General features: G+C 41.0%; 1 protein-coding gene across 3 annotated transcripts; it reads right to left on the minus strand.

The window, feature by feature from the left end:
* Window positions 1–2: 2 nt before the first annotated feature.
* On the minus strand, window positions 3–21,478 carry SSR1 (signal sequence receptor subunit 1). Of its 3 annotated transcripts, none has more exons than XM_082045627.1 (9): window positions 21,262–21,478; window positions 19,000–19,118; window positions 17,188–17,275; window positions 16,745–17,007; window positions 15,849–15,925; window positions 14,074–14,152; window positions 12,976–13,069; window positions 11,527–11,590; window positions 3–635 (listed from the first exon to the last, which is right to left on the minus strand). In XM_082045627.1, the coding sequence occupies exons 1-9, from the start codon at window positions 21,344–21,346 to the stop codon at window positions 614–616; spliced, it is 891 nt and encodes a 296-aa protein (XP_081901753.1). In that variant the 5' UTR covers window positions 21,347–21,478; the 3' UTR covers window positions 3–613. The 3 variants fall into 3 exon arrangements, with proteins under 3 accessions (XP_081901753.1, XP_081901752.1, XP_081901754.1); XM_082045626.1 differs by having other exon boundaries at window positions 3–638; XM_082045628.1 differs by lacking the exon at window positions 3–635 and having other exon boundaries at window positions 10,470–11,590; window positions 21,262–21,476.
* Between the last annotated feature and the right edge of the window lie 99 nt (window positions 21,479–21,577).

Genomic DNA, 21,577 nt, shown 5'->3' on the forward strand with positions numbered 1-21,577 from the left:
GGATGGAGGTTGAATTGGAGATCATTGCAGCACTTGGAAAATTTGTGTTCATTTTGACCACTGTTTTATGGTAGCCAAACCAGTGACCACAGTCAAACCAGTGAGTGCCATTTTCTGGTAGCCAAGCCCTTTTGAAATGGTGCTTTTCTCTCAGTGCTGTTCCTTAAGGTAGTGACTGCAGGCACCAGGAGGGTCCTTTGGTGCTGATTTTCCTGCACAGGTGCTGGGGTCAGGGTTCTCTGTCCTTTTTTTAAGTAACTGTAGCCTCGTGATCACGTATGTGAGCGTCCTTCTGGCACGTCGTGGTCATTAACAGTATATCAGTCATTTTCTGTATAAATGAAGTAGGTTTCTGCCACCATAGTTTTCTTGCATAAACGTGTGTGGCTGTGAAAGCTTCAAGATGTGTTTGAAAGCCACGTGCATATGTCCGAAGAAAAAAGACAAGCCAGAAATCCTTTGTTATAGCTTGTTGTAGCCACCTTAGCTGCATTTTATATACTTTCCTATAAATAAAATGTGTTTCACGGGATGCTGAGCCAAAGGATCATCTGAGTGCGTATCCAGTTCTGGAGGCCGGGGAACTGCAGCGAAGCTGAGCATCCGCATCTTCCTACGTCCTGGTGGGATGGTTCCTTCTGGTAGAGAAGTGAACCAGGTTCAGAATCTGAGAGACATAGCCCGGGGATAAAGTGCTGCTGCTTTCCTCCCTCCAGCCTCCTACGCCTTTGGGACCCAGGTTAAAACTCCTCACAGCACACATGCTCTGGTTAGGATCTGGTGTCATTGATTGGATTGCTTAATTGGGGTATCTCTAACTGCTGGACTGTGGAAAAGTGGTCCATGCTGGAATTTCCCACAACTTGGGTACCCAAGAGCCAACCTCAGGAAGGAGAGTAAGACCTATACATGCCCCAGTATCTTCTGGTGACGTGAGCCAGTTGAGCCCTCCAGCCTCAGAGCTGTGTAAGGTGTTTTTCCTCTCTAGCCCTTCCCTTGGCAGTAATTGTGGTCACCTGTGCAGGGGAGAGGTTGGCAGCAACAGCAAAATGGCAATGAGGAAGATGATGGGGTTTGCTCTCCAATCTGTTTAAATAAGCACCATGTTACTGTGGTCACCCCTGCATTTTGGGTCCAGGGTGTGCTCTGGAGTTCCTGGGTTTGGCCTCTAGCCCCATACTGGGGTCACTCTCATTGCTCTGTGTCCTCGTGTGCACACACAGAGAACAGGGGAAACAGATGTCCAGGAGTGTATTGTTGTCGCTGTCTGGAAACAGGTGACCACTGATAACTGCAGATTTGCTGGAGACCTCATGGGGCTACAGCTTCTTCCCAAGGCAGGAGGAGGGGCAGGCACTGAACTCTTCTCTTTAGTGACCAATGACAGAACCCCAGGGAATGGCAGGAAGATGTGCCAGGGGAGGTTTAGGTTGCACATGAGGAAAAGGTTCTTCCCCAGAGGGTGGTGGAGCACTGGAACAGGCTCCCCAGGGAGGTGTCACAGCCCCAAGCCTGACAGTGTTCAAGAAGAGACTGGACAACGCCCTCAGACACATGGTGTGAACTGTGGGGTTGTCCTGTGCAGGGACGGGAGTTGGACTCGATGATCCTTGTGGGTCCCTTCCAGCTCAGGACATTCTATGATTCTAAGAGATGACCAGGGGGGTGGCAAGGCAGAGAGAGAAGTGCTCTGGGACAGAATAACTTGGTGGTTTAGGATCTCTCACCAGCTGCACCTGTCCCACGTACAAAGGCTGCAAGAGCATCCCTGTGTGCTGCCAGGGGCTCCTCAGTGGCTTCACCTGGCACTGAGGCCTGTTCAAAGCAAGGGGTGGGGTGAAGGACAAGATGTAGACAAGGAGACCGGTGTTGCATTTATGAACTGCTGAAGCAGCAGTTTTGTGTTGTAAAAAGATATTAATGAAACATTTTTTCCACTAAGATCTCTTTTTTCCCCTCCAAATAAGTGTATTAGCACCTGGGATAAAGACAGCGGTGAAGCAGAAGGAAGCTGTCTGCTCAAAGACGGCAGTGGAGACACTGACCGATGGCAGGTCCCTGCACAGAATGGGATGCCTAACAGGAACCTCTACCTTGCTGTCGCTGGCTGCGTGTGTCACTTCACGCAAGTGATGTGTAATTTGCGTATGTGTCACAGTGTTAATGAGGGTGCCTGACAGAGGAAAAATCTGGTTGAACTTTCTAGGGAAATGAAAACCTTCAAAATATTCCTAGGGAAGGGGCCAAGATGCCTTCATTTTAGGATGCATCTGAATTCTACCTGTAGAGCTGAAACTAAGCAAAGGTGGAGTGTATAAGGATTGCTGTGGCTTTCAAAAAAATTCTAGCGTTGCCTCCTGCTCCGGTTCTTTCTCAATTCCCCTCTCAGCATGAAAAAAAAAAAATCAAAGGAAGCAGGAGTTTTTCATGTTAAATACCAGCAAGTGGGAAGACTTCTCTGGCTCACTGAACCTCACTGCGTAACGCAGTAGAAAACCTTGTGGCAATCCTCTGAGTAGTAGGAACTGAAAATAGCCTTTTCCTTTGCTGTGCTTGTTTATTTCTCCTGTGCCAGATTTGTCTCTCATTTGGCAGGGAAAACTGCCAGGAGTCTGTGAGGAAACTCTGGACGATGGGCGTTTGGAATACGCTGTTGTGCAATCATTTGAACTTCTCTAGGGCCTTTCAGCAGAGGGTTGTGAAGCAGTTTATGAACATCGGTTAATCGGAAGCTGTAAAGCAGAGAGCAGTTTGCTGGAGAAAAGGCTTTTCATTGTGATCCATTTTCATAATCTCGGAGGCAGAGGTTAACGCGGCAAAGGCCAGCGCTGCCGTGCGCTGACTTTCTGACAGTAATTTTTAGCCTGTAGCCGCACATGGAGAACAGCCGTGCCACTCGTAAAAATGTGTGAAGGTTAGGACAGAATGTCAGACGGGGGGTCTACTATAACACTCAATCTGAGCAGCTGCGGTATGAGGACAGCAAAACAGGCCTGTTCGCAGCAAGTCTGCAAATAAATGGTCCTGCATGAGTGTGCATGTGCACGCAGGACTAGCAGCCCCTGCCCTCAGAGAAGGAGCGGATGCAGGCACAATTTCAGTTACATTTAGCAATCAAAACCTTCCTTCCCATCTTCTGTTACGTGATTGTATACAGAATTACAACAGCAGAGATTTGCACCAATATTTATATGACATTTTAAATGAGCAACATCTGACTCTTCATCTGCACCCAAAATAAATATTTGCATTTTATTTTAGGGTGGTGGAAGCGCTAGTTGCGAGATGTAGACTTGCTTTGATCAATCAATGTTTCTCCCAAGCATTTGCAACTCAAGCTTTACCGCATGACATGTGCTTAGGAACAGTAGTGACTGGGTAAAATCTGGCTGTAAACAAAAACGAAAGTAACCCCTTTCATTGCTGTTTTCCTCTATTTCTATTTGAAGTGTAGCCCTACTTGGTGCACCGGGCTCCCAGGTGGGGAGGAGGTAGAATGTGGGAGGACATGTGCTATCTCATGCGCTGCTGCTAAGTGGAATACAATACTTGTACTTTTGCTCACTTTGCCAGTAAATCCCTTTTTGGTGGCAGGATACTTAACACTATTTCATAGAAACATGGAATAGTTCACATTGGAAGGGACCTTCGAAGGTCATCTAGTCCAAGCCCCTGCCTTCAGGATGCTTATATGACTAAAGCTTTACAGGCTTTAAGGTTACATATGTCAGGTCCATTATACTCCACAGCGGGAGAAAATCAAAGTATCATCGAGCTGTCTGCATACATGCAGCAAGTCTGCACCACAACACAGCTAGTTTAATTTTTGATCTTCTGTCTAGATCATTATCTGCCACTATCTTTCTGAGTTGAAACCACAGAGGCCTTCTAGCACAGACAGCTGAAACCCAGAATCAGCGCTGAGCTGGTTAGAAGAGCTTGCCAGGGTTTGCAGGTAAGGGAGAGGAAGGGATCTGGAGAACTGAGCAACCTGTGCACCTCACAGGTGACATGTTTTTGGCACAGGGTGCAGAGCCACATGCCTCTTTTAACTCATTTGGTTATTACTTTTTGGGGAGTGCACCTCCTGTAAACAGTTTTGATGGTTTTTCTGAACCAAAATATTCTCTTTAGCACTGTAAAACACCCACCTAAAACTGAAAGTACTTAATTTGAACAACACTTCTAGTTAAGTGATAGCAGCTCCTCACAGGGTTCCTTGTGCCCGTGTTTTACTGAACTGCAACTGTGGGATGTTTTGCAGTTTGTCAACAGAGCCTTGGTGACCTGCGCTTATTACCGCTGCTGTCAATCAGTAGCATCTGTTTGGGGGTAATTCTACAAATTCCACAAAATGGCAATGATGAGGTGATGCCCCTTGGGGCTTGTCACTAAAGGAAAACGAGAGTAACTGCAAGAAATGCTGCACCTGGCCATAGGACCAGTACGTGACGCCCAGTGAGAAGTTTTTCGCAGGAGCAGAGGGAGCTCAGTCGCAATGGGACCTTGAGGGAATGTCTTGCTCTGTATGAACATGGAATAGCTCTGCTGAAGTCAGTGGTGCTTCTGGCTCATGCCTCCTGCTGCAGTATCACACCCTGTCAGACCACTAATACATTGGAAAGGACTACTACACAGCGTAGTGTGGTTTTTACAATAGAAATTAAATCCTGTTTCATTTCGTTTTTCTTTCTGCAAGACTGTGTTTCCTGTGGTGCCCAACAGCAAGACATGCTGACCGGTTTTCAGCTTGCTTATAGTAGAACCAGTTAGGATTAGCTGGGCAAAATGTCATCTCCAGCTGTAAGAAATACTTGCACTCTCTATGAATGAACCGCTATTGCAAACAACCACGCACTAAGTCTTAAATACTAGCTCTAAGGGAAATATAACACACTTCATAATCAAGTTTGCTAGGGCATTCACACTTGCTTCTAATTATAACCTGCTATTTTGGTGACAATGTTTGCCATGCTCTGTGTGATAGACATCAAATGCTATTTAAACTCCAGCTTTTCCTTTCCAATAGAAACCTGAAATAGGGCATTTTAAGACTTTCCTCCTTTCTGTGTAGACTTCTGCTAACGAAAATATACTGTTTTCTTTCTGTCTCTCTTGGAAACTCACTTGCCAGCTGAGGCTGGGATCAAACAGGCTGTCATGGTAAGGGCCTGTACACTGCTCCCTGCTGCAGTGCTGTGGATCCAGGCTCATGCGAGGAAATGCTGTTCTACCATGTTCTGGGTAGAGCGGACCCTAACCCAGCTTTCATAGAAAAAAATACCCCAGCTAAAGGCAGAATGTGGAGCTGTTTGTGTCTGAACATGGTCACAGTGCACACAGGGTTAAATGGCCCAATTTAATCTAAAGTCAGTTGCAGGAAACCTTGCTGAGGAGCCTGGGACCAGGAAACCAGATGACAAAGATGCAGCAGTGTCACCACGGTCCCTGCTTCTGCAGTACCTCGGGCTGACCCTGTAGGTGGCTCCAGCGCTGACTTCTTTTGGCAGCACTAGTATTTAGAGCTTTCTAGAGTTTAGGTTTCCCATTGTCAATTATTTTCTTTAAAGCTCAGAAAAATGCAGTGCTCAGACTTACTTCAGTGACCAAGATATAGCAAAGAATGGTTAAGAAAAGCCACACTTGCTACAGCCCATCCATTTAGACGCTTCTCTTTGAGAAGGAACCAAAGCTCCCTTGTGCTTGTCTGTTACAAGAAGCAGCTGTCACTGGCTTGGGAGATCCCTCAGCCGGCAGCTTTTGGTATTGCCAGTGATAATTTCCATCTAGTGAACCTAGTGTTTGATTTTACCTTCAGGGTAAATCATGGAATCATAGAATCATTTCAGTTGGAAGAGACCCTCAGGATCATAGAGTCCAACTGTTAACCTAACTCTGGCATTAAACCATGTCCCTAAGAACCTAATCTAAAAGCCTTTTAAACACCTCCAGGTATTGTGACTCCACCACTTCCCTGGACAGCCTGTTCCAATGCCTGACAACTCTTCTGTGAATAATTTTTTCCTAATATCCAAATGATTTAATCACACATGGTCTGCCAATGCAGCTTCATCTGAATGATAACTATACAGTCTCTCCATCCAGGCCCTGTAGGGCAGCACTGGTTTTTTTACTAGAATATACACTAAGGTTATATTAAAAATTTCTCTTGTTCAGACATTTGTGTGACTATGTACACTAAGTATTTTCTTCACTATGAAAACATCATCTCTTAAGCTAAAGTTTCCTTATGTGACTTTAGGTGGCACATGGAAAACTCAGTTAAGGCAAGACAAGCTGCAGTTGCCATGTTAGCTGAGCAGACCAAAAGTAAAGAGGTTATGTTTCAGTTTTCCCTCAGCAGCTAAGAGGGCAGAATGTTGTAAAGCTGAAACTTTACTGCATCTTGGTTAATACTAATTTATAATCAAGACTGATAACATGGTGGACAAACAGAGAGCCTACTGAAATTAAGACTGCAATGAGTGGCTTAGAGACCAATATGAAGTCTCAAAAATCTATCTTGCTCTTTTCAGGGAAAGATGAGGCAGACTTCAAATTTGACAGTTACTTCTATGTTCTCTGGAAGCTAAAAACGCATCTTAACACATCTGCTTTTAAGTCTTTCCTTATTTATCCACAGATGTAATTCACAAATACAAGAATCTCAGCACCCTTTATTTTTAAGCCATATTTGTTTTGCTTTTGTTAGCTTTTTCCCCAGAAGGTCTTACCTTCTCCTGTTGGGATGCAGCACACTTGCGTGAACTGCTAGTTTCAGTCTTGCTGCCTGGAATATTCATTGTTTGCTTGGTCAGACAATGGCACATACTGTAAAGCTGTAGGGATTTGGCCTTGTTATAACCTTGTGCTTTAGCAGCCTTTAAGCATCTTAATAGATCTCCTTCATGCTGCATATAGTTTAAGAATAGATTATTATTTCTGGAAAGGTAGGGGACGATGGCTCAATTTTAACAGATCAGGATTCAACAATTTACCGAACACTTTCCGTGAGCCCTCCCTTATTCTTGTAAAGAATTCTAATCTCGTCCAAAACATCACAGAATATTTCCTTGCTATTATTACCATTCCAAATACATTGTAGAAAATAAGCTTTTTAAGAATAGCATGTTTTCACTCTTTTCTTTAATAAACAAACTGTAGTAGCATATATGCAAAGAGCACCAGCATACCACTCAGGCTTTTTGGTGCCATACTCATGCTTTATTTAAAAAAAAAAAAAAAAAAAAAAGAAGCTACACAATGCTAAGAAAAAAAATAAATCAAGTTTACTTTACAAAAAACCTGCAGCCATCTTCAAGAGATCTGATCTCACAAACGAAAGTCAGCAGGTAAGAAAGTAAATGTTAATTTAACATTTCAGTTGTAATACATCATCTGAACTTAATCATCCAAATCAGTCATTCTTAAACGACTGTTTGATTGTATCAACACAATCATCTATATGACTTGATTAAAAAAAAAATCCCTGGGAAAAATTAGAGAGAAATGGAAAAGCAGCAGAAGAAATGTTATTTAGCCCACCTATAAACTCCTGCAGAAAACAGAAAGATCTTTCTGGTTTTGCTCTAAGTTAACTACAATTGCTCTGTATATTTAAGAAAAGTTAGTGTAAAGCTGCTAAATTCTGTTCAGTGAGGGGATTAAACTGGTATAGCATGAACCTAGGTCATTACACTAGTGCTATGTCTTACTATCTCCATGGAAGTGTATTGTGCAAGTCTCAAAGTCAAAACACTCCTGAAACAGCCCTTGTGTCACTCCTATGAGGTAGGTACTGTCCTTCCTTTGGAGAAGAGAACAGACTCTTAACTGCTGCTCAGTACATGAGGCACCCTGAAAAACACAACCACCAACCTACATTAGTATTTAACTTCCCTGCTGCTTCCCTGAATTCAGAGCTTTCAACTGCAACATGTTGTTTAGCACTGTACATTCCAGGAAGAAACAGTGAATGATACTTTTAATTATATCCATTCCAAGGTAAGGAAGATGTTCTGCATAAGTGTTTTGAAACAAGCAGAAACACTGCCAGTGTTTCACCATCACCAGTCTGCTCCATTCATCTCCATGGCCTGCCGTTTAATCATTTTGTACATGAAGAATAGAGATGATACTTTGTCCTTTAATCTGACAGCAGCCACTCTTCTCTGATTAAATGATACTGGGGAAAAAATGAACTGCTGTCAGTCACAAAGCAGACAGCATACAGAGGGCTACAAGTACCAAATGCAATTGAAGTGTAGCTAAATTAATGTTTTGCTACCACTATAGACATGAATGCTAAAGCAGTTTTTCTTATGCCAAGTATAGACTCACTAAAACTCCACAATTTTTTGCCTTAGGAACTGTGAGAAAGGGATTAATACTCGCCCTTCACACTAGGGCTGTAGTTTATTTGTGGTCTAAAACCACTTTAGCATCTCTTACTAACAAGAAAGAAACTCTAGTCCATGCCTTCCTTCACAATCCTTCCTTATCATAACCTCACATGAGCAGTTGTGTGGTAGTGCAGTAAGCTTGCTGAAAATTAGGTTGGTAAGAATGCGAGGTTATACAAATGCTTGTGCTGCCACATAGAAAAGGGTGGCATACAGATAGGCAGAATTGCTACTTGTTCCATCTTGAAATCAATGAAACTATACTGTACTTAGCTGATAGTAATAATAATACACAGTAACATACCTGTGACACTAAGATATCTGTATGTGTTTCAAAATTTAGTAGAAAATTCAAGTACCAAAGTAAAAGTTGTTAACCAACAGGATAAAGCAATAACTATGTTCTCCCACTTGAAGAAATATGAGTGTAGTAGACTGACTTATTTACTAGAAATAATGTAAGAGATGTCAAAGTTCAATTACCACTACACAGTGGAATATTATTGCTAAATTTCAACTACAACAAACTAACAAGGAATTCAAAACTGTTACTTCATTTCTGATGAGCAGCAGTGGACTGCTGGCCACTGTTCCTATGAACTGCTTCTGGCTGAGAAAGTTACTGTGAACCATCCCCCAGCAAATGCCAAGTTGTGTGATCAGAAAGAGCCTGAGTACAACTGAACTTTCCCATTGCTTGTTCCTATGCAAGCTGAAGTGCCTCCTCTGCTTTCATGCTTAGAACTTAAGCATTTGGATATAAGCCACAGAGTGCAGAGAAGAAAGCTGAAACCTTCAAACGCTTATTTGTACAGTGCTTCAGTCCTTCAGCTTAAGCCTTGGTCTGTGTAAGATATCTAACTGCCTAACTTGCTCCAAATCTCAATCAGTAAGGGCTAAACTATTTATATAAACAAATAAAACTAGGATATTACAAATTAGTATCCTCTCTTCTGATCCTTTGCCTTTTTTCCTGAAGTACCACTGCACCTAGAGCAGCTCTCATCACCCTCTCAAAAGAGTACCTTCTTATTTTGGGAAGAATATACAATTTAAGATTACCTCTTGCCAGAAGGTGAAACAAAAATATGTTGATTCCAGGTTAGAGACATTATCCAAGAGAGGGAACTTAAAAGTTCAGTACCTCAGGTGCTGCAATAGCTACAGGGCTTTAGTACACAAAGCATTTCATATATAAATACTTTGTTCAATCAAGGCAAGCTTGAATATAAGCCCATAAACCCACCACAAAACCAGTCACATTATATCACTAAAGGCAAACAAAGTTGTTCCATATAACTCGAGTGCAGATACCTCTTATGAAGGTAGCATTCAACTGTGTGCTAAGTGTTCTGTATGACGATTCAGCAGCCTTAACTATTAAAAATATGCTGCCTGGGCTACCTATATTAGCAGGAAGCTGAACAAAGCATCTGTGAGGTTGCTTTCCTATTCTTTTCCATAGCAAGATGAGTCAAGAACATCTTCACAGTTCATTCTGGGAAAGTGTATTGCAAAATAGTGCCAGTACACGTAGTTTCAGAGCTTAGATTCTTCAGCCATGCTATGACGTGATTTGCAAGTGTTGCTCTGTCTTAATATTGGCTCAGAAGCTCAGTCCCTGCACAGCAAGCATAGGTCTAAAATGGCACTTTTATCTGTGGGGATCACAAGGGGAAGTAAAGAAGAAAACAAGAAATCTCAAATCAATGCCTCTTCCAGAACTGAACAAGCTTCCAGATAACCATCAAACACAGGAGATGCAGTTGAGATGAAAACAATTCAAGCCTTGTTCAAGTGCCTGAATGGCAGCAAACTGACACTACATTATCTGCTCTTTTTACTGTCACTTAAATTCCTGAATGCAATGGGAGTGGATCAACACCTCAGTTCCTAGTAATTATGTAAACCACGCCTGCCACAAAAGAGAATCCCATTTTGATTGCATATAGCTTATCTGTTTTCGTACTGAACTAACATGTAGTTAATAACAGATATGCAACTGTGCTACTACTAGAAAAGACAAGGTGACAAAAAAAACCAAACAACCAACTCAGACCCAGGTACTGACTGGTGGAAAGAAGTTTGAGATTTAAAAACTGCAAAGGGTGAATGAAATAGTTTGCCATTTAAAAAGATTATTGAAAGCCAACAGTTTTCTTTTCAAATTCAGTTTCAAGTGTGTACAGTAAATGCAAAGTCTTTGTCTCATGTAAAGCCTTAAGAAAAAGAGTCCACATTTTGATACATAAGACATACTCATTTTTGTGAGAGAATCAAGAACTTACGGAAATGTTGTTCTGGCTTATTCAATAATTTCTTGAGTAAACATTGCAGAGCTACCACTACAATCAGAATACCTAAGCTGCTGGCACGACTCAATAACTAACCGTTTAACAAGTTGGGTATAAAAAAAAATTTATGTAGTAATACCAATTCAGCACACAAATTCCATGCTTCATGAGTTCTGCTGCTGTGTAAGAGTCTTCCCAACATCTATGCAGATAAGTTCAGATTTTTAGGTCACTGCATGTCCAGATCAAAAGAGCAGCAAAATATCTACCACTACAAGCAGCTATACCCAATTGTGCCTTTAGAATGCAAACTATGCAGAAATCTAGATGGTGTCTTGCCACTGAAACAGGATCACACACACACACTTCAGTGTGTGCACACTGTAGAGAATAGTTACTTATTGAAAAAGAAAAATGCATACAGATTCTGATACAGACATGATACAATCAAGACAGATTAAAGTCACTAGACATTCAAGATCAGAGGGAGGAGAAAAATCCTTCAAAGATAGTGTACAGATGACAAGCCAGCATGACAAAGAACTCTAAAGGCACATTTCAGGTAACAGGGTTCTGTTAAGACCAACTGCTTACACACGCAGGCACAAATCTTAATGGCTGCCTCCCCCCGCTCCCTCCCCAACAATTAACAAAAAAAAAAAGAGAAGTGCATTTTCAGTAATATTAACACCATTCAGTTAATCTGTTCAGTCCAAATGTTTAGCAGTATTTTCCTTATGGTGATATGGATTCGCTGCACTACTCCAATCCAAAAAACCCAAACAGGCAGGATTAGTAAAGGTTCAACTGTTGTACTGATTAACATTTACTCATCAGAGCCCACTGATCTCTTCTGTGCCCTCTTGTAGGGCAACCTTCTCGGTGAAGCTTTATCTAGATTGGAAAAAAGAAAAAAGAGTTGTATCAATTGCTACAGCTACTTCAGATTAGATGTTATATGACTATGTATTTCGCCATCCTGAACACAAGGCAAACTGCTCTTTTAGTGCAACGCATCACCACACAGAAGCCAGTTAAAACAACTTGCTAATGCTTTTTAACTATCAGCATCTTAAAGAAAAGGTAATAAAAATAAGAACGTTCCTGTTCTGTAACATGCAAGTCCATGGTGAGGGTTGTCCAGTTTATCGGTTACTAAAATACCAAAAAAAAAAAAAACCAACAACCCACCCAAACCAAGCCACAACAGGCTCTCTCACCTCACACCAGGCAGCGCTACTGGTGATAGGGGTTCACCTGGCATAAAGAAGACAACCCTGACTATTAAGCTATTATACTCAAAGCCAAGGTTTGTTTCTCACTGAAACAAGATGCACTTGGCTGTCAGTCCTGATCAGTCCTCTACCTCCCTCACTGCAACAACAGCTTGACACTACATCAAGGAAGCCCAGAAGGCAAGATACACATCTACATTTTAGATAACGGGTTCTGGGAACTGTTAGAGACAGTACTTCAGCAATATTCTTCTGATAAGCTACATTACTACAATATAAAAAACACAAATTTATACATATATAAAATGTAGTTGTATGCATCTGTTCTGTAATCTTTTACTGCTCATGCTACATCATCAACCACTGCATGCAGGAAGCTGTATTTCTATCCATGCCCAATTATCACATGGACAACACATTAAGCACTCCCACTCTTTAGATCACCAGAGTTTGCCTCACCTCTTCTACTCTGCACTGAAGCCATAGGAAAGCAAAACAGAAGAAACAGCAAGAGAAGTTAGAAATATCCACAAACACACAAATGGTCTAAAGAAATGAGATATTTGGTTTACTGTTGGCATTTCAGATATCAAGTAGAACTCAGTTATTTTTGACTTGTGAAGGGCATTCATGCCAAGTTGTAATGTGGCTTTGGTTAATACACACTCCTAATGCTCATTTAAAACTTCAGTCCATAGGTAAACTTCCAAACAACTTACAGAAAGTTAGAGATCATAGATATTTTCTCCTATTTAAAAATCTTTTGTGATCCAGATTTTGGGTTGAGGTTTTATACTGTTGAAAGAGAGTCTACAGAACAAAATGTAAAAATCATGATAGTCATTACTGTATCAACCAGTCAAGTTTGTTCTATGTAAGAACAGGCTGCTAATGTAATAGCTTAATCACTAAGCACAGTGCTTTGAACAACATTTTATTCCCTAGAAGAGATGTGTGCTGTTCAGAAAAAGTCATCTACTTACTCAGTTACAAGTAGTTGATTAAGTTTGTTATGTTCTAGTTTGTGGAAGGCAAAATACTTACTTATTTGATTTAAAGTTTCTTGGGGAATCCAGCTCATGTCAACATCATTCTGATTTGATGTTCCCATCTCTACTTTCTGTACTGGTCTTTTCCTCTGAAAATTCGAGAAAAAAAATGTTTTCCTTCTCACCTAAAATTCTGATAGCACAAGTATTAGAAGTAACTAACAATCCTATATTAAATGAATAGCAATTATTTCACTGAGGCCTACTTAAAGTTAGCCAATGTGTGAAGCGGTCTTTGCAGCTTAATCTTTAGCATTAGCAATTTATTCATTTAAGTTTGGCATTACCACTAATGCCTCACAACACTTACTCTACGCAAAGATACCAAGACTTCAAGCATGCCTGGGCAAGCTCATTATATCTGTTAAAAAAATGGCTGATGATGAATTACTAAACTTTGTGATGACCAGTTTTGTTGTATTTTCTCAGATTAGCATAATATTCTCTCTCATATGCCACTCTGTAAAACAGATTTTAAAGAAAATAACCATTCTATATGTCTTCCCAAGGGAAGCTACTTCAGAAGTATCATAAGCCAGACCACATGAAGATACAACCTATGCATCACATGCAGATGAAACTTAAGTTTTCAATGGCTTTCGCTTGCCAGATCACTTACGTGGAACAAACCCTTAGCTGTTGTAGCATCATAAATGCAATCCCTAATCAACATTATGGCAAAGCACTGGTAAGAACTAAATAACAGACTAGAGAGTTGTTTTCTCAAAGTTTGGTGTAGATTAAAATAATAGAAGTAGAGAGCATGGGGAAAGTCTACCCAGTAAGTACTCAATCAGTAGCTGCACACATCCAGTGACTGGAAGGTATAAAAGCTTCAAATTCAACCACTTCAATGTGGTGACAAAGAGCAGACCCAAAGAGCTTTAAGGCAAGCAATCTAAATGTCTCCAATTACAGACATTTTTAAAAACACTCTCTAGTTTTTCCAAAAATCTTTAAGGTCTTAGTTCTAAAAGTAAATATTCTAAAGTTCTACCTGAAGCATTGTATGCCAGAAACAATTACTGGATTATTTATTTTCAAACTAGTAAGGTCTTGTATTTACAGCACATAGACAAAATACACCACTTACCTTCCTAGATTCTAGTAACTGATGTAGGCCAACAACAACCAGTAGACCAAGTCCAGCAAGGAACATGTACATGAAGATCCTTTAAAAAAAGTTTAAGAAACCACTAGCTAAAAATCTTAACTGTTTCAGAATGTTTATAAAGAGCTTTGGCCAGATGCCCCCTTGATCTTTCCCAAGAACTTTTGTAGGGAGTGGGTAGAGAAAAAAAAACACAAAACAACAATGTAGCTGAAACTGAAGTGCTTACAAATACTAAGCACTGATTTTTATTTCAGAAACAGCAATCCTAAGTTTAATTCTGAACAACAGAACATTTGAAAAAAAGCTGTATAAACTGGGAAACTTATAAATAATTAGTGAAATATAGTGAGAATTCTTTTGCAGTATTACGTGTGACCCAGCATCTTGAAACATGATATTTACATTTGTGACAGCTTTAACCACTTACAAAACCCTTCAAAAATACCTTATAAGCTTTTAGTATGCTACTGCAAAGCAAGTACTGCTAGGATATTAATTTATTTGCAACAGCACTTTGAAAGGCCTTGTTTATCTTGCTCTGTGTTCCACACCTAGAATTCTAGCAACGCAAGCAGTATTTCAAAAAATCTGCTTGCCTTTTTTTTTTTAAAAGATTTCTACCTGAAATACATGTCAATACTTAGCATGAGGAGAATATAAGTTATACCTAAAATTAATCTGGGGAGCAGGCAGGAGTTTCCCAGTAAAGAATGTAATCCAAATTTAACACCTTAACCCAGATTTACGACAAAGGAAATTATGGAGTTAAAACTACAGAAGAGACTTAATTGAACATCCTTAGTTTAGGGTAATTATCTGTTCACAGGATATTAACTCAAACTGGTTAGAGTAATTTGAATTCTTTTGAAAGCTCCTTTATCAGAGTATCACACATTTTTATGTGACCAATTGTTTTTTCATTGATGCTATTGTATTTGAGAAATACAAATTCATGCAATAGCTATTTATTTGGTTGAACTTTTTTAAAAGGGAGCTTGCTCAATAGGCAATTTCTACCTGTGGCAGAAGAATTCAAATAGTCCACATTATCTACAACTATTTCTGAAGATTTTTATTTTAACTCGCAGGTTCTCTTAAAATTCCACTCCAGCATTAGAATACTTCAAAGCATATGAGCAAAGCATATGCTGGTAACATATGAGATGTGTCAGATGTAGTTAAGTCTTTAAGACAAAAAAGCACTCCTGAAAGGTATCTGCTACAGATGGGGGGTAGTGCAACAAAGAATGAGTGTGAGTTCCTCTGTCTCATACTCCAAATACATCTATCAGTTCATACAGTCTTTAATTATTCTGGAGTGATCCAGAAGCAAGCTATTTCAGTCTTCACAGTAGGACGCACAGCCCAATTCTATGGACCCTCTGCATCTTTAACTCTTGGGAAAAAGCATAGTACATAACAAAAGCTTGACAGCTTGGAATTGCTACGTAGCTATATAATATCAGGTCGTTTTCCAGGCTCAAGCCCTTTAAAATAAAGCAGATGCACAAACTGCTCATCAACATACTACCAATCCTGAAGATCCCCAGTATTAATACAGATCTTAATTTGGGGAAAAACTTAATATTTTCATTCTATCAACTTTATAGAAGTCAAATGCCTGCGACATCATCAGCAAAACACAGCAGACCTAACAATCAATAAAATGACGGTACAGGAACTATTCTCACTGGCACCATCAACAGCCTGTTCTACCAGTATACCAATTAAACTTGAATCTCCAGCCTACTTACGTTTCTCCATCCAGCCCATCTTCTTTTTCAATAATTGTAACAGTTTGATTGAAGACAGCATCTTGAAACACATTGCCCTACAACAAAGTTTCCACACAACATTTAGAAGTCACTCTTGAACACATAACCAAGTGTTTATCTTTTTCCATGTTCTTAGAAAAACTCTAGAAAGCAAGCACTAACTCCTGCACAAGACTCAATTAAGCTTATAAGCAGTGCAAGTTTGACTCAACAGATAAAAGCACAAACTTTTCAATGCAAGTACAAAGAACAGGCTTGATACTAGCAACAAAGTCACATCTAACCTTGAAGATGTTATCTCCTATAACATGGCATACTACATGTGAAGGGTTCTTATTAAAACAATCAAAAAACAAAGATACAGAAGCCTGTTAAACTTTGACCTGCACTACAAGAGAAAATGATCCCCTGCTTTTAATCCCCATTTATGCTTTTGAATAGACTTCTCCCAGACTGCAACTACTGGCCATTTATTTACTCAAAGTCAAGTCTGCTGATGGGATTCAGGCTGATAGTTTAGTTAGCAAAGCCCATCTGAAAAGCACAGTGAAATGTAAGCTATCCTAAATAAAGCTTTAGTAGTAACATTGTGGTTTTTTCCTTTTTTTAAATGAGTACAGCTCACTACCACCCAGTTCCAAGGCATTCTAGCTTCCATTTCCACACAACTTCTAACATACACAGAACTAAGGGCACTTGAGGGGTTATTGTGAAACATGAGGACAGTTGCTTACTGTTCTTCTGTATGTACTGATTTGCTTAAAAAACACAAAGGCATTAACTGTCTGAAGAGGTAGTAACTTGACTAAGCAGTTCCTTCCTAACATTTCCACATCAACTAGAAAGATTACAATTAATTACAACATCAGGCTTACATTTACATCTCTGTAGTTGAGATTGATAACTAGTCCAAAAGGACGACCACCCATAGGCTCGGCAGGGATGAAAGAGTACTCAAATGTGGCTTGTCTCTGTGGTGGAACCACTGTGTTTAGAGGGAGAGCTGTGAAGTTCTGGATATAAAACTGATAGTCCTGAGGATAACGGAAAGAAGCATCGAGAGACTCGATAATGAAATCCTCTGTACCCTTATTGGTGAAGCCCACCAGGAATTTTACAATGTTGTTTGCTGGAAAGTCTAAAAAAAAAAAAAAATAAATTCAACTGTTAGAAGCTTCATACACCACACCTAGCCCATTTCTAAAGAGAGTGTCTAGTACAGATTCTGGTTTTTTTTTAGAGCTTCACTGTTTTATGCTCACATTGATACAGTCCAAGCAACAGTAAAGTAGATGGTAGATTAGCACGGGACTCTTACCTTCACCCTTCACAAATAAGATGGTTGTATCAGCACTAGGTGAGGCTTTAGGTTCTCCTGACAAGTCTTCTTCCTCTTTTTCTTCTGTCTAAGACAAGAGACTTTTTTGAAAAATCCTATAATGAACAGTGAAGCAAAGACCATGCTTGTTTCATGAGAATCCCACATGTTAAAGCATGCAACAATGGCAAGCATTACCATTGACTCCTGCTGTTACAGGAGTAGCACATACTCTGTTATCCCTCTAGATTCGCTATGCATCATTTTCAGCATTTATCCTTCTACTCGTTTGACACAGTGACTAATCTTGGCTGCATTCAGCTGTATGGAAAGGTTTCTTATCAGAGAACAACAGTAAGGTCTTTGTTTTAGGGTAGAACAAAATTAATAGAATCTAAATGTTAAGTGTTCACATCTAAGCTACTTCTATTTAGAAAGCAAGCAATTCCAAAATTAGAGACAACCATAAGGCAAATAAGAGTTACTTTACACTACCAAGGGAGTGTTTATAGAAGCCTTCTATTCATTTTTAATTAGTTAAATGTTATGTTTGCCTGGAAATGGTTAGACTGTGGGAATTAAATAAGTTTGTGGATTTACTTGTTCAAGTTTACCTTTGTGATGATCATTTTTTAATTCAGAAAATACAAGCACTGAGGGCTTACTTTCCACATGGGGATCATGGGATCACCACCTCCTTCACCAAATTAAAACAAGACTAACCCCATTTTGAACCGGCTGAAGTAACTATTTGTGAGTTATTTGGATCATCTGATTTCACTGCTTAAACAACCACCTGAAGCAGTGGATAGTCTATTGGATTGGTCATACAGGTACCATGCTCTAGGGAAGCCACCAAACAGAACTAAGCAAAACTGTATCTCCTATGTGAGTGACAAATAAAAGAAACTGCCTACAAGTGTAATGTTTTGTACTCAAGTCACAGACTATTTATTAAAAGCAAATTACATTCAAAAAGTTATTCAATAATATTCTGTCAGTACTGAATACCTAGCACACTTTCTACCACTTAGCAAAGCCGGTTGACCAAAAGCTCACCAATTTACCAACATCAGTAAAAATCTAATAGAATTAAATAACAGTTTACCAGGTCTCCATTTTACCATGCTTTTCTTCTCCTCCTAATAATGTCACAAACTTTCTAATTTTATATCAGAAATTTGAGAAATTTTTGTACTAATTTGAGTACATTAAGTTTCTAGCAAGCCTAATATTCTACTGCTACAGGCAGACGACTATATAAAATATTTCACTTTGTCAAGCTCAAACACTTAACCCTGAACAGCAATACGTGCACTGGTATAGCAGGCATACCCTGTAACAAGTGTCAGAGACTAGGAATGAAGTAAGTGAAAACAGGCTGCAAACTGAAGGTTTGCAGAATTAATACAAGGAAGATTCTGTCACCCCTTGAAAAACAAGACCAAAGAAGTCAAAATCTAGTTGTTCCATGTCCTTCTCAGTTTACTGAGATGCAGCTTAGTCTGGAAAAGAACTATAAGTGGCTCCTATGGGAATCTGATTCTCCCACCTCAGGTGCTTTTTTGTGGACTGCAGTTTTGATAGTCAGAAATTAGGCCATTCCCATGTGGTTTTTAAACTAGTATTCAGGAAGGGAAGAAAAATCCTTCTGAAACTTCAAATGGAACACAAGTTTAATTGGAGACTTGGAAACAGGTATTTGGAAATAGCAATGCTATTAAACTCAATATTTAACTATATATAAACTATCTAGGTTCCAGCACTTTTAGTCTAATTCATACTTAGAAAGTAACATCCATGTACAATTACCAAGTCTGTTGGCTCATCTTCTTCAACTTCAGCTTCATCATCTTCATCTTCAACTACAGTATCTTCCACAGCTTCCTCATCTTCTGTAGCATCTTGAGCTGCAACTAATAAACCTGAACCTACCAAAACAAAATTCAAATACAAGAAACCCTTCTCAATATCTAATCAACAGAAAACTGACATTGTAGTACAATTTTCACGCAAGCATTTGAATAATTTCTTTAAAATCTGTCAAATACAGTGTTTTGAAGCCTCAGTTACAAAAACCTCACATTCAAATGACTGTGTTTCTCTCTCAGTTTTTTTCCTTCTCTAATAGCTTTCTGAATTACTCATTTATGTGCTAAAAAGTTCAAAACCAAGAAGTTTACAGCTGAATAACAAAAAGTTCAGCATTCACACAGCTGCACTTAAATTTGCAGAGGGCAACCAACTTGCCTTAAAACCTATTGTTTAACTTTTGAACATGTCAGTGTATTAAAATATTTTAATTTTGTTTTGTCACTACAAATGTCAAACTAAAAAGATATTGCTATTGCCTGGAAATTAATGCAGTGAGTGCTGTTTCGTATAAGACTAATAAATTTAATAAACGATTAGCATGTCCTTTTCATCCACTGGTATTAGAACACTACGCTTCCACAGGTAGTTAAAAAGCTATTATTTTTGCACTTATTTTTATTCAAGTTTTAAAACATAAAGAAGTATTTTTAATATTACTTCCTCAAGACCATAAACTACTATATCCCTATGTTCAATAGCACCACACCAGGAGTCAGAAAAGAAACCCGATCTAGAGTATGGCTCCAGAGCAAGGCTTCAACACAAGTTCACTGCCTCTTCACTTTCATGGAGCTGAGTCTCATAATTTCAAACACTAGGCAGACATGATTAATGCAAACAGTGGCAACATGACAAAGTTCTGTCTGTTTACAGTTTAGAGCGCATGCAGGCTAGGGTGAGAACTTTTTAAAAATATACACAAAAATACTTTTTTTTTTTTTAAATAAAGCTTACATTATCCAAAAATGAAAGAGATAAAGAAATAAATGAACGGATGATTGTTTTACACAAGCTTGAAAAAAATCTAATGGCTATGATTACACATTTTAAACAAACATTTAAAAATTTTCACGGGGAATAAGAATCCTTGATGACAAATCCAAGGACTTCAGGATTGTCAGTCAAGAGCTAGAAAAAGCAAATACAATCCCCCCACTCAAGTGTCTTTAGAAGGTACACTCAGCGACTTTTGCAACCACGTGCAATACTTAACCTAAGACCAACCTCAGTGATTTTATTTGCTGAAGTTCTAAACTTGTAAGTCTACAAATAAAGATTTGTTAATTAAAACCTCTGTATCTAAACAGGGTACAGGTAAATGACAGGCATTCTTCACAAGCAACTGCTCCAGCAGATCCTCAGGACGTCTAACTTGCGGTCTTTTCGGTGGGTGTCAGAAAGGCTGATGATGTGGCAGCAGCGGGAAAGGAGAGCTGCGGGCTGTGGGCAGGAGCTCACTCACTCACTCCCAGCGTGTGGAGCAGCCGACTTGAAGAGCTAGCTGAGATGGCTGCCCTTCTGTCTTTCCAGACTTAGTACCAGGGAGGCAGCCTTTAGATCGTGAATCAGATAACACCATCGTGTAAACAGAGATTAAGTGCTGGGCGACTTGAAGGGCGCTGGGGAGGTGGGGGGAGCCCGGACGGCACGGCAGCCGGCACAGCTGCTAACGATGCGCTATAGAAACCAGCACCGCCTGAACGCGGGAGCAAAGAGACAAACCCCCTGTTACGAGCTCAAGGGATCTTTTTTGAGAGGGGAACAGTGGCTCCCTGCCTGACGCCGCACAGCGCGGTGACAGGCGAGAAGCCGGCCCTGCCCGGAGGAGCCCGCACCCCGCCGTAGCACCCTCAGAAAGAGCCATCGGGGGGTCACAGGCACAGACCCGGGCGGCAGAGCCCCGTCCCGGGCCGAGAGGAGCAGTCCCGGCGGCGGCCCACGTGCGCGGGGAGGCCCGAACCGCCGCCCGCGATGAATGAGCTGCGCCCGCCTCCCTCCCGACAGCGAAGGCGGCGCTGGGCTCCTCAGGCCCCACAGGAGCGGGTTCCCCTCCCCGCCGCCCCTGGGCCGTTAAAACGAGCCCGCCACGTGCTCCTCAGTGGCCGTTACCGCTCCCCAGCCCCCCTCCAGCAGCAACAGCCACTCGCCTCCCCTCAGGCAGCAACGGTCGCTCGCCTCCCCTCACCGACCCGCTCTCACCTGCGCCGCCGCGGGCGCCCCCGAGCAGCAGGGCGGCAGGGAAGACAAGCAGAGCAAGCAACAGCAGCTGCGACAGGCGCCCCATGACGGCAACAGCTACCCGATACACCCTCTCACCAGCCCGGCGCCTGCCGCTGCGGGCTGTCTAAATGGCGGAGGCCTCCTCCATCCGGGGCCGCTCCCGCCCCCGCTGCCGCCCCGGCCGCGCCCCCGGCCGCCCCGCCCCCGCGCCGCAGCGGACGTGGCTCCACCGGGGAGGGAGGCAGGGCGGTCACGTGAGCCTGACGCGCGTTCCCCCCGCCCCTCTCGCGCGCAT

This window comes from Streptopelia decaocto (genome assembly GCF_964273445.1).
Source record: "Streptopelia decaocto genome assembly, chromosome: 2".
NCBI lineage: Eukaryota > Metazoa > Chordata > Aves > Columbiformes > Columbidae > Streptopelia > Streptopelia decaocto.